This window comes from Gymnogyps californianus, chromosome 11 (assembly GCF_018139145.2).
Source record: "Gymnogyps californianus isolate 813 chromosome 11, ASM1813914v2, whole genome shotgun sequence".
NCBI classification, from domain to species: Eukaryota; Metazoa; Chordata; class Aves; order Accipitriformes; family Cathartidae; genus Gymnogyps; species Gymnogyps californianus.
Window position 1 is genome coordinate 8,204,372 of NC_059481.1, and position 13,672 is coordinate 8,218,043.

A 13,672-nucleotide genomic window follows, 5' to 3' on the forward strand; every position below is an offset into this window, starting at 1 on the left:
GATAATTAAGGCTGTGCAATAATTCTTCTGTTTCAGAGTTATTTATGCAGCCCTAGCACTGCATAAGTAAGATTTTTGCATTACAAATTCTACTTCTTATATTTAAACAGTACATTAAAGAACAACACACAAATTATTTCCTGGTACAATGGATAACAAGCAATAATCTAGTCTTTAGTACGCTGGTTCTGTTCAAGCATAAATCCTGCCCTAACATGAACATACAAACTTTTTTTCTTCTTTTTTTTTTTTTTTAAAAAAAAACTGTCCTTGTATTTTCAGTCATTTTTTTCTTAGAGGAATGATCAGCACAGGCTGAGATATGGTTTCACCTTCTAAAACACATTTGTCACTAGGCAAAAAACATGGTTGCACAGCTTAACGCTATGCTGTGTTCTATGTATCTACTTCCCCATGCTCTCTAAAAAGCTGAAATGATAAACAGAAGGCACAACTACAACACTGTGAATGTTACGGGTCCCAGTCCTGGGAGTGCCTTTCACTTGGCAAATTTAAGATGAAAGGAAGTTCAAGAAAATTGGTAGGTGGCAAAAAAAAAAAAACCCCACAAAAAAAACCCCAACCAAACCACCCAACCAAAAACCCCAAAAACAACCCCCAAAAAACCCCCACTCCCAGCATTCAAACATGCCCTCAAATACTGTGTCAAGACGTACTACAGAAACATCTACGTAAACCAACTGCAAGATTATTGCATTGAGGTTTATCTAGGTAAAACATTTGGTACATACACAATACTTTGCTTTCCACAACTTCAGGCCTTAGAATTTTCTCTTATTATTGCAATACTAAAGCTGCCTTCAACTGAATCCTATTTCAGGCTCTTATCACAATGACCAATTTCCCCCCCCACCCTCAATCTTTTTTTTTTTTTTTTTTAAGTTGTCAAGTACAGTTAACTAGGTATTAGCAGACATTTCTACATTCTGAAACCAGACAGAATTGTTATTCCCACAATCAGTTAACAAAGCTATAATAGCTAAAATTTTTAATACAATTCAACAGCTAAAAAAACAAAAAAGGAGCAACTCCACAGCATGTGACTAATCAGATTCAGCAACCTTCCAGTACATTGTTTAGAAACCATTAACTTTACCTTTTACATTAAAGTTAAAGATTCTACATTTGTTGTAATTTTACTGGAAGCTCTGAATGTACTTTTCCCATCAAGAATTTATGGTGTAATGTTCACATTACTTGCAGTAAGTCTATCTGTAGTATAACTTCTATAAAAACACAGAAACAACTGCTCCAAAGCACTTATAAAAAAAGCATATTGTACACGATGAAAGCTCATTAATAAGAAGTACCTCAGGAATTTAGTTTTACCTGAAGGAACAGCTGTACTGTTCTGGTGGTTTTCACCAGGTGACACAAATAAGTCTTCCTCCCCTTCAGTAGATGAACTGGAAGAAGATTCACTACTGAGATCATTCTCACTGGAACTGCTAGAGCTGGGTAGTAAAGCATACTTTCTTCGAGCTAACACTTCCCGCTTTTTCCTCTGCATTAAAATACGTTCTTTTTGGTTCTGTGTCCGCTGTGATGAACTTGTTTTCACAAATCTCTTCCTATATGGAAGTCTTCTTAAAGAACTGCTGTGAAAACAGGGCCTTTTCATTAATAACCCAGGTACAGAGTCTGCCTCAGTGCGAGGCCACTTTTGTGACCTTGCGCTATGAGTTCTACTTGTAGTATTCAACACTGCCTGAGGGTGTCTTACAGGAGCATCTTTTTCTTCATCAGATGTTACTGTGTCAGAGTCTCCAAAATGTAGGCTAGATGAAGGCGAAGAGATACAGTCACTAAAAGAAGAATCATTGTCTTCACTCTGTGTTTCTAGATGCTGTCTTAATCCTAAGATTCCTTGGTTTTCTTTATCAGGACAATTTTGAGTATATGAAGGACCAGCCTGCTGGCTCTTGCGTTTTTTTCGCACCACAATACTTTTGTCTTGGTCTGTACGGTTGCCATTCATGTCCTTTTGCTTTTGAGAATCACCACATAAGTGAGAGAACTCATTCCCTACTTTACTGGCAATCATCTCAACTTCTGCAGTGAAGCTTTTGGCTGCCCCAATAGGCTCAGGGTTCAAGAGGATCCCCTTCAGACTCTCCTGTCTCTTTGGTGCATCAGAAGGAACTTCACTCTTCATATCCGCTTTTAGAGTATAAACTATATTACATTCAGGAGTCCATTTAGACATGGAAAGTTTTAAGAAAGGCCTAGAAATAAAAATAGATATGCATCAAGAAAAAGAAGCATCAGATTTTTTGAGAGCAAAACTGAAATAAGAGAAAAGCCATTTACTGCTAAGACTAACCCCCCAGTGGGAAAAGCAAAACAGCAGTAACTGAAATACAGCTGTTTCATAATATTAAGAATACTGCTTGAGAATGTAATCTTGAATTAAGACAGAACTCTTATAACTTGCATTGAACGGAAGCTCTTATAGTCAGTGAAAACATTATCACTTTCACAGAGCAAATATCGATGTATGTCGCCTGCAAAATGTATGGATGATGTCTGTTTTACCAATGCTTAAGCATGAGAGTTTTACAGGCTACTGCTCACAGAAGTTACGTAAGTTTCAGCTAAATAGCTCCAACAGCCATCAACTAAACTGCATGCTTAAATAAGGCCTACATCCTCCCCTATAGCTATATATATGGATGGTAAATACCTTGAACACAATACATGGTACAGTATGGTGGCAACTGAGCTATAAAAGTCAGTTACTTAGAATTCATGGTTCTTTTCTGACATGAAAAGGAATAAAACAGGAGATATTTTGAACCTTATTATTTTGGGGTAAAGTAATAGAAATCCATTTATTACCTAGAGTTTCTTTAAAAAACACCACACATTAATAGTATAGATTAATGTACAAAGCTATTTTCAGTCCATGTACTTTTGACTCTATCCTGCGACAGAAACTGAGCATATCATATCACATGTTCCCTTAATAGCTGGTACCAGGCAGGTTACCCTCCCTGTCAAAGTATTAGGCTGTCAACATACAACAATGCAACATTAACCTCAAAGACTATTTCAAAGAAAAACTTTTGTACTGGAAGACTACTGAGAGACATAGGCAACAGTAACCTCAGTAATATATTCACCTTCAACCTGCTTCATCTAGCATCTCTGCCTTCTGTTTAAATTCCCAAAAGGAAATGACAAAAGAATTTGGTTCCCACTGTGATAACCACTGAAGCGCTCTTTACTGTTAACTAATATAACTTTTTTGTGCCTCCGATGAATAAGGCTATAGCAGACATCTGACACGTGTACTACTTAAGCAGTTAAGTGCTCCTTCTTTTCTCCCTCCGTCACCACTTGTTTGAGGAACATCTCCTATGCTCTTCTAGAAGAAATGTTTATGCACTGAACCAGAATGTAGAGCTGACCAATCTGAAAAATAAATTTCCCAACCAGATCAGACACCAATCCAATTCATCACATAAGCACACAAACAGCTATACCTGGCTTACAGCAGGTTGGGCTGAACTACCAGAAGGCTGCTTAAGAAAAATATGTGCAACTACACCTTATGTGGAAATGAGGCTCCTTAAGCAGCACAGCTGGAATATGCATGAAGCTACAAAAAGTCCAAGGTAGCAACAGCAAGATCTATGGCAGGTTAAGTAGCATTGCCTACTCAGGTCCGCAATCTTCTGCCTGAACTTCCAAGTTCTTCAAAATGCTAACACATTCTTACATCTGGTGCTAATATTTAAAGCTTTTATTTTGTCATAGAACGAACCAATACAAGATTGAGACTACAGAACAGAGTCAAATCAACATTTTGTAGATTGTTTCACAAACTGATGCTTTCAGGAGCAGCTGTGAGCTAGTTGTTCCTAACAGACCCTGAAGAATGACTTATCTCAATTGCAATGGGTATAAATTGATGCATTATCCCAGGCAGCCTGTGTTCTCTTCACAGCCATAAGCAACTAATCTAATTCTTCAAGTGATGTAATCCGGAATAAAAGTTTTGCACAAGGCATATATGCTGTAGTACCAACATCTAAAGAAGCCGTAAGTTCACTGGATCTTTCTGGAGATCAAGAATCTTGTGGATCCTAGAACCCCAGCTGAAAAGATCCATTTGAATGTTCTCACTGGAAATCCTACAAACATTTATAACAATTACTGTTAAATGTGAGGCCTATACCCTGTGATAACTAAGAAAGCATTGCTATTTTCTACTGGAATTACAGCAGATAGGTATGTTTTACGTCAGTTAGTCAAAAGCTAACTGCATGCAAGTTGGACTAAACCTCCTTTTGTCAGTATATACGACAGGACAGGTTCTTACTTTCACTTCATCAAAGCACAATTCACAGTAGGAGATATTTCTTATTTTCAAGTGTTAAACAGAAGACTGTTGCATCCTGGACAATATATATTTTTTTTAATTGCAGTAAGTTTTAGTGGAATGCACTATATAAGGCTACCCTCTTCTCTAGGACTGAAAAAAAGAAGTTGCAAAATTGGAAAAAAACTTGGAATAAACATTAAGAGTGTAAGAAGTCTACATAGTAAACAAAGAAGCCTCTATTAAAGCTGTGGAATTCTGATATCTACCCTTCTCTGCTCCTGACAGCTCCTGAGGAAAATACCTGCTCTCACATGCTCCTCCCTATGCATGTACCTACCCTCACACACATGCACCATCTTTCTTTGTGCATCAAAGATTAAGATCAATTAAGATCAAGACTTCCATTTTATAAAATTTCTAACAAGGACAGGACATCAGAATGCAAGCCTGTTACACGCACACAGAGAACAAACAGTACATAGTTTTTTCTCATCCTCACAAGGTCACCTTTAAGGCAGTATTTTTAGTCTGTTATTTATGCACCACTGTTTTACAGAAATGCAATACTTAGTCTAGTCAATCTTTTCCACAGTCCAAAAGCAAGCCAGCCCCCTGCCCCCAAATAACCCTGTATTGCATCACAAGTCTTTTTAGAAAATCCACAAAATATTTCGATTTGGGGAAAAAAAAAAAAGTTAGTTCATTCAGAGAGTTTATTGTCTTCAAACACAGTCACAACTTACCATCGTATACCACATGTCCAGCCTATACACAACAGTTTCCTGTCCTTTTAACATGATAAATTAAGGAGACAATTTTATTTAATTCTGAAGTTTTCTTAAGAAACAAAAATCTGAACATTTTCTCATTATGTGAGCACAATCAGGCTGGTTTACAAAGGACTCAGATTTACTCATTGGAGTGCTGCTTCCCCCCCCCCCCCCCCCGCATTTTATTGTTCAACTCTAGTGTGGAAATCTCCATCAGTATGAAAGTTCTGCATTCTGAATGTGATTATCTTTGTATAAGCTCTGCTTACTTTAGCACAGAGGCCACTGTGCTGAAATACAGATAGAGCTATGTAAGTTACACCAAAAAAATGAAAGCAAGGAAGTTTACACTTTGAGAAACCTCAAACTACTCTAATATGACAAAAAACCTAAACCACCACACAGGGATAACTAGTGCACTTGAAACACTACTTACTAGCTTAGTTTTATTCCAACAAGCAGCCTAGATATAATAGCCAGTTAACTCAGATTCAAACATTTTGTATATTTGCACTCTTACAACCATGGAAAAGTCTGCAGTAACTCAACTAAGTAATGAAGAACTCTTGATTTTTGCTAACCAATACAGAGCCTGAAGGACCATTTACTCATGGGAGAGCTGTTGGCTTCCAATTAAAAATTACACAACAGGTTAAATGTGAGTATATTTTTAAAGTGAATGGTAGCAATCAACAGTGACAAATAATCCATTCCTTCACTATTCAGAAATGCTATTACAAACCTTTAAACAAAAGATTTGACCAAAAAAGACAGAAGCTGGAAGAAGAGCTTACCATTTAACTAGATTCCAATTCATTTTAAGTATTTTCAGTGGTTAGGCATAAGAAATACCCATACTACATATAAGTCCAATGCTTTTACACAGAAGAAAGTTTAAGAGGGACTACAAAAATATGCAAATAATTAAGACTCATTAGAATGAGATCATCTGCTGTTAAACATTTAGAATATCCTACAAAATCTCCCTGTAATTAAAAGCAGTCCTCAGAAGCTTTTTCAAAAAGCAGCAAGATGCAGTAAGTAAGCTCAGTCAGCATTAGTGTTCCTCCCTCCTAATCAAAATATTTGCCTATGAACTTACAGAATCAAGACTTTGAGAGGAAAAATGAGGTAGTATCTTCTTTTAAGCCATTTTAAGTAAAGACTCAATGAAGAGCTGTTAAGACAGCTAACTGAAAACTATAAATAGTTATTCTAAGTTCCCCTCTGAAGTGTATGACGATTCAGAATCATGAAGTGTACATGACTTTTATCCATTCATGTCACAAATCAAAGACCTTTGATACTAATCACACCAAGACATACAGCACTGCAAGAGAAGTCATGCAAGCTGGGGAAGACCCTCGAAATTGCTAAGTCAAAAAACAAGCTCAAAGCTTGAGATCTTTACAGCAGACAAGTTTATCATCACATATAAAAGCAGAACACATTTGAGTTATAAGATAGAGCAAAGTATTTTGTCATTAAGAATTAATTCCATTACTAGCAATCAAAAAGTATGATAGCATTAAAGCACTATAAAACAGTGAAATGATTCATTACACAACATTAACTCAATTTTTTTGGTGTAAACTTGGTTGATGAATACATGTAATCTATCATTACTTTGAAAGTGTATTTTCAGTTACATTTTAAAACACAGCCAACTCCCTTCACCATCAAGAAACAATCTCCTTTTTAGGTGGCAAAAAGCACCTTGATCAATTCTCTCAAGCTTGGCTACAGTAAGTACACAGTGCTTTGACACATGACCAGCCAACCACTTTGCAGAAAATGCCTATCTTAAGCACATGCTTCTTACATAACCCCAAATCACTGGTCTCTGTCCTGTTAGCGTGATACACACACCTAAATCCAGCTAGTCAAATAGTTTATTCAGCAAATACCTAGACTTCTAGCCAACTTGATGAAAAGCAGTGAACAAAAAAGCTTCATTTACAAAGTAGTTAGTAGTCTATTTCCTCATCTTCCCCATCTTCAATTTCCTGCTCCTCTCTCATTACAAGCACAGTAATTTCCCCTTGTCTGATGCACTCTCCACCGCTCAGACCCTAAATGCGCTTACAGGCAACTTGGGTATCCAGTAGGGTTGAGCCTACAGGCCAGTGCAGGCAAAAATTCTTCCCAATACAACAGCTCTCAAGACTACCAAGAGCTTGCAGAACACATTGTCGTCATAATCTCAGAAAGAACACAGCAACTACACTTCCATAAAAATTCTGTGCTATCTTAGACCATTTATGTACCCAACCCAAGTGCTCATATATAGAATATCAGGCAAGAGAATATTTAAGATTGTCTCAGAAAGGAAGTTTCTATCAGTTGCATTTGTAGTTCCTTTATTCAGTCCTAACTCTTATTTTCTTTGCATATGTTCACTGAACTCACAATTAACTTTTAAAATTAATTCCCTTCCCTAATACATGGCTTTTATCAGATTTTACTTTTAACATTATTTTTACTCTGACAAGCTAATACTGGTATTGTTATCTTAATGAGAAAACCTCACTGTTGAGGTCTGGTATGCACAAAGAAATCTTACGTTGTGTATACTGTTCCTTTCACAGTACTTTTTTTGAACTGGCAAACACGGCTATCAAGAGCTCAAAGAGTGGACCAGTGAATGAAAATATTGCACAAGCTGTATTTTGGAACACCAACAGCCATTTCTTTCCTCTCATTAAAAATATGTATTTTTCTTCTTTCAGCAAGGTTCTTCCATCAGATAAATCAAGAAACAGGATAATGAAAAAGCTCATAAAATTCGTGCAAGACCTTCAGAAAAAGTGAGATAACCTAAGTACCACCACTTCCCTTTTGCAAGGTCAGAGCGCCAAACAAGACGATTCATGCATGACCCTGACGCAATGGAGGTTGACAAGAGGGCTTGGAGCCACTTGAGAAGCTGCACCCCCAACACAATCCCATGAAGATCGTATCTCAGTGCTATCGTGTCCTGCTCCAACAAAAATAGAGAACTCACTGAGCAGTTCACAAAAAAAACCCACTTGTTAGCCTAAAAGGGGCAGTCATGCCCTATTCATTTCATTCCTATCAAGCAGGGACAACACGTACAATGCAGAGTAAGCAGCAGGAACACAAATACCCTATACTCAGTTCCACTATCAGCAAAACAAGTGCAATCAGATTTTGAAACTTTATTGCACTGTTCTCACTTTTGGTTGTTCTTCATTTTCACTACTTCATGAGACAAACAGTGCTCTTTTAAAGATTAACTACTAAATTTTAGCATACTATATATTGGTCTTCTAATCTTTGCCAGAAAATAAAGCAATTGATAGTTAAAGATCTATGCATCTTTATAAAACAGCAACAATCAGAAGGTAACCTGAAACTCTCTTATGTTTGCTTTGATATTATGTGGCATCAAACACGTCTTTATTCACAGGACAATATGAAATACCATTACAAACCTCTCTCAATTTCCTTTGTTTGCTTTAATGCAGCCACAGTGATGACAGATACTCCGATTTTTGAATGACAAAATTACCTGAGAATTCTCCGAGCAGAATACTTATCTTTTGCCCTACAGAAAGGTACAGTATTTCAGAATAACATGCATAGTATCAGTTACCAACTGCACGATAATGTTCTGGAGACAGGTTCTTGCTTACAGTCTCCCAAAGACACTCCATTACATCCAGCCCAGACAGAAGAGTTTGTCTGTGCTTTGCAGAGGGGTGCTACAGTTACATGAGCCACAGCAATGCAGGCAGGCTTACTCACTCCTCGCAGTCAATTCTAGGAATCATCACTGGCTTGGAAAGTCTACTCTTAAAGCGAAACAATGTTATTTCAAGTACAGTACTACTCTTACTAACCTTTCCAAAGCCATCTCAAAGGTAAGTCAGACCACAGTAACTGTACTGTAAAGTACTGTAACCAACATTATCCATCCTCTGGACCAGCAAAGTCTCCTTATCTCTGAAAAAAATTCCTCTGAAACCTTCAAGGTTTGTTTCCTCATGCATAAGTCCATTCAGATCAGTAGAGCAATTATCTTGCAACAGAAATGTCAGGCCACTTATAGGATAGCTACAGAACGCCGCTGTTATGCCATGTAATCGTTCACCTGAGACTTACCACCACTGTATTCTTATGGAGGGACTACTGAAAGTGTCTGTCTCTCACATCTTCTAACAGAATCCAGCACAAGACAGCTACAAACAAAAGAGCTCTTCCCTAGGACTGGATCTATGGCCTGGCTCCAGCTGGAATAGACAGAACGCATGGACCATACACAGCTGGAAGCGCCTCAGCTACATGAGTTGGCAGGCTAAGAGCAATTCTGCATAGAGTCCTACGAACAACAAGTTAGTTCTGCCGCAATACACTATGAATCAGTCCAAGACCAGAAGGCACCCATAGAAATCCTAGCATCAATCAAGCATCAGTGAAGCATTAGCATGCACATACCCACATGGGCAAGGAATCTGTTTGGCTTTGCACAATGGATGCAAGCAGGTGGATTTGACAAACGTGGTGTTCACAAGTACATTCTTCAGTCTAGACATTTCTTTGCTGTGTCCTAGGCTTAAACTCAGTTAGCTACATTAACACCATGTAAATCATGGTTTTAAGACATAAGCATTATGATTTGGCAATCAGGAATGTTTTGGCTTCAGTGAACTCCAAGACAAACATAACAGCAATGAACTTGGGAATAAGGAGTTGTAGCTTTATAAAAGTGACAAAATGTATTTTTTTATTGGAGCTTAAGATCTTAACTACGAATTCTGCTTCCAGAGACAGCTAGGGAAGTTCTGAGTTACATAGCCATCAAAAATAACTAAAAAATTTATTTCTTAGTCCCCCAGCAGTTTTGACCTTTGAGGTATGTGTAACTTTTTAGTGCACTATCATTTTGCAAACACTTCTTGATAAACCTTTGAGGAACAATGTAAGACGTGATCTTTGCCACAACTGCTAACAAGAACCTTGCAAGTGAGAATTATGAAATTAACCATTAGGACAGTTTTATGCTGTTCTTCAGGAAACCTGTGAGAAGTAGGGGATTTTTCAGATACTAAACCAAGCAGATCTACCAGTTTAAGAGGGAAGGACAGTGCAGCAGACTTCTCCACTCTTCACCCAGCAGAGCCAAGTGGCAGTGGGTAAAAGCAAACATTTTACTTGACGGTAGCCAAGTATTAGGACTGCACTTTATTGGCAAAAAAAATACAGAAGGAAGTCTCTTGCTAGTAAAGCCATGAACCAGCCTTCTCAGATTTCACTTGGTAAACACGTAATAAGGAAGACATCACTTTAATTCACAGTAGTTACTTTTCCAAATAGCATAAACTACATAAAATGTGTAAAACAGCAAAATAATCTTGTTAGCAAAATTTTAGGTTAGTGAAAGAAACGTTTTCCTTTATTCCTTCCCCTCTGCTCCATTAGGGGTCTCTGTTAGGCCTAACATCAGCCCACCAAGAAAAACACTAATCTAAACTTAAGCCTGAAGGAAGTTCACTAGTGTAACACTTTGGCTGTGGATACATTCTCCATCTCTTTTAAGAGCACTGTAGACTTTGGAAGCAGCTGATAACTGTCACACTGACAAAACTTAAGAGACTACTACTGGGAGTAATTATCATATCCCTATGTTGTACATGTGTCCCATATGACATTACTCAATATACATGTTTCTAAATCTCAACCTCACTGACATGCAAACAGCTAAAGCACTACAGATCTGGTGATAAAACTGACCTAAAGGAGGTTGCACATTAGTAAAGCTGTGGGGAAATCTTTATACAACATCTGCCTATGGCAAATCCATCTCTCTGTACTATCCCCATTGTTTATATGTGAATTAAATCATCCCGTTCCCTGTCCCATCCCCCCCAGCAATTTTTTTCCCCATTTATTCAACTGCCTGACATCTAAGCCTCCGTAGTTCATCAGCTAGGGAGGAGGGCACTATTACCTATATCTTCTCAAAAGAATGTCCTCATCATTAGAGGAAATATAAACAACTGAAATGAAAGATTCTTCATCTTGGGAAAACAGGCAGTAACTGCTGTCAGCTACGTGTTATTGCAACATGGCCACCTCCACCGAAAGACAAGACTGTTATAACTGATCTGGTCACGTAGGTCTACAGAGTTATTCATTTAAAGTGCAAGTCACAGATATGTTAAGATACACTCTTAATACACTTTACAAAAGCCACTGCTTCATAAAAGACACATTTCTGAAAGGTCAGAATGTTCCCATCCAGATTTTGAAAGGATACGTGAAATATGTATGAATACTAAGAGCTGTTGTTCACCCCCAGGCTCCCAATACTAGACATAACCACAGCTGTAGCTGCCAGGGCTTCAACCATCAACAAAAATAAACAGATTTTTAAATATGTGAGACTTCGAAGTTTTAAAACAGGAAGCTTGGTGTCTTATACACTTTTATTTTACTAAAGTGAAATGCAAAACGTGCACACAGCCTTTCCTGTCTTATGAATTCAATAGGTCATTTTATACTGTGGATAACAGCATGAGACAGGTGACCAGATGTTCACTTTACCAAATGAACCAAGACCACATCTTTCCCTATCAACCCTTGCACATCAGCAAGAATACAAATCTGAATTGGTGATAATCTTGGCTAACAGGGTTTTTTTTGTTGGTTTTTTTTTTTTTTCCCCTCAGGTAGTCCCTCTATCCAACAAAAAGACGAGTAAAAATACTTAAACTGGTGGAAAACTACTTTGATAGCAAGGACTACAGGTATGTGAACTATAAGAAGCTTTAATTTTTGTTTTTAAGTGACAAAATATTCCAATTCTTTAAATATTAATTTTCCTCGAAAACGTTTCTACTAAGTATCCAGAATTAACCTATCTTTGGAATTTTCTACTGGTTACAACAAAGACAATGTAAGACCTTATTTCACCACCTGAAAACCTAGTTTTCCTTTATTAGTTTATAATACAGATACTCCACCATGATAAATGCTACCTAGGTCTCCATGCCAAGCAGTCAATTCTCATCTTCTTTGTCAAATGTTTGTTTCTGACGTAATCACATTAAAATCAAATAAAGTTGGGCTATTACAGCAAGATCTTACCTCCTGCATCATATTGTCTTTTGGAGGAGTACTTGAGTGTCAGGAATTAAGGGTATCATTTAATCAGCTAAAGCAATCAGGCCTTGCTTATGATTTCACAAAACCATCTCAAGCCATGGAAGAGCTTACTCAAACAACACAAAAATTCCACAAATGCATGCTCAGCCCTAATCACCAAAACACATACACTTAAAAAAAGTACATAGATCCTTAACATCTGTCCATTTCAATAAGAGTTACAAACCTATGTACCTCTGAAGAGCCTGGCCTACATTTCTGAATGAACATTGCTTCCTTGTTTATCAGGCAAAAAACATCTGACAATGATTTTTTTTTTTTAAATATGGGTTAAGAAACCGAATACCAACTTTGCAAACAAAACAAATGACATTATAACAAGCCCTATTACGCACACAAATGAAACTCATTTCCGTAAGGGAAAATTTGTGACAAATTTTCAAGGAGACAAAACCCAAAAGAGTGCTGCGGCTTCCCGCAGTGAAGATACTGCTTTGTGCGTCAACGAGGCACTGAAAAAAGGGAAAGGGGGGGGGGGGGGGGGGGGGGGGGGGGGGGAAATCAGCGTGAAGTTCCCATCCGCCTAACTGCCCCCGCGCCCCTCCGGCCAGCTCCGCCGGGAGAGGCGGCCCGCCCCGCCGCGAGCCGGTCACCGTTGCCGCCACCGGTGCGGGGCAGGGCGGGGCGAGGCTGGAGAGAGGAGGGGAGCCCACCGCCCCCCGCCCGGCCCCGGCGGGCCCCACCCGCCAGGAGATAACGCCCCGCAGGGTGCGGGGCAACACCACGGCCCTCGCTCCCCGCCGCCCCCCCCCCCCCCCCCCCCCCCGTACCTGAGACAGTAAGGCCGAGGGGGAAGAGGCGGGTGCCGCCGGCGCCCTGCTCAGGGCCGGAGGGGAGGAAGGGGCCCCGGCGGGCACCGCAGGGACCCCGCGTCGCTGCCTGGCAGGCCACTACCTCCTCCTCGGCGGCGCCCTACCCCGCCGCCCGCCCCTCGCGGCGCCGCTGCCCCCCGGCCTGGCCGCAGCCGCCCGGGCCCCGGTGACACACCGCGAGGCTGGCGACGTTTTGTTGTTGCGCAGCCCCCGCTGCCGCCGCCGCCGCTCCCTCCCCAGACGCAGCGCGACACTCGGTGCTGCTTTACAGCAGTCCGCAAAGCGCAGTCGCGCCGGCTCGCGCCCCTCCTCCCGTCAGGCGCCGCTCGCGGGGCCGCGCCCCCTGCTGGGCGGAAGCGGTGGCGCACCGCGGGGCTCCCCTCGCCCTCAGGCGCCGGGGCCGGGACCCCCTCGACACGGAAACGCCGCCGCCTTCAGCGCCTGCTTGCCCTGCAGAGGACAACGAAGATCTGAGCAGACGTCGGGGAAGGCAGCTCAGGCGGGACAGCAGCAGGCAGCCGCCACTGCCCTGGCCCCGGCCAGCCGCGCCCAGG

General features: G+C 40.2%; 1 protein-coding gene across 3 annotated transcripts in view; it reads right to left on the reverse strand.

Moving 5' to 3' along the window:
* The window catches only part of RNF111 (ring finger protein 111), a 54,894-nt gene extending 41,756 nt beyond the window's left edge, over positions 1 to 13,138 (reverse strand). For all 3 annotated transcript variants that reach the window (XM_050903105.1, XM_050903104.1, XM_050903103.1), the window contains exons 1-2: positions 13,077 to 13,138; positions 1,351 to 2,246 (exon numbers count right to left, since the gene is read on the reverse strand). In XM_050903105.1, coding sequence (XP_050759062.1) covers positions 1,351 to 2,227 — 877 coding nt within the window. In that variant the 5' untranslated portion in view covers positions 2,228 to 2,246; positions 13,077 to 13,138. The remainder of the gene's footprint in view (positions 1 to 1,350; positions 2,247 to 13,076) is intronic.
* Positions 13,139 to 13,672: the final 534 nt, after the last annotated feature.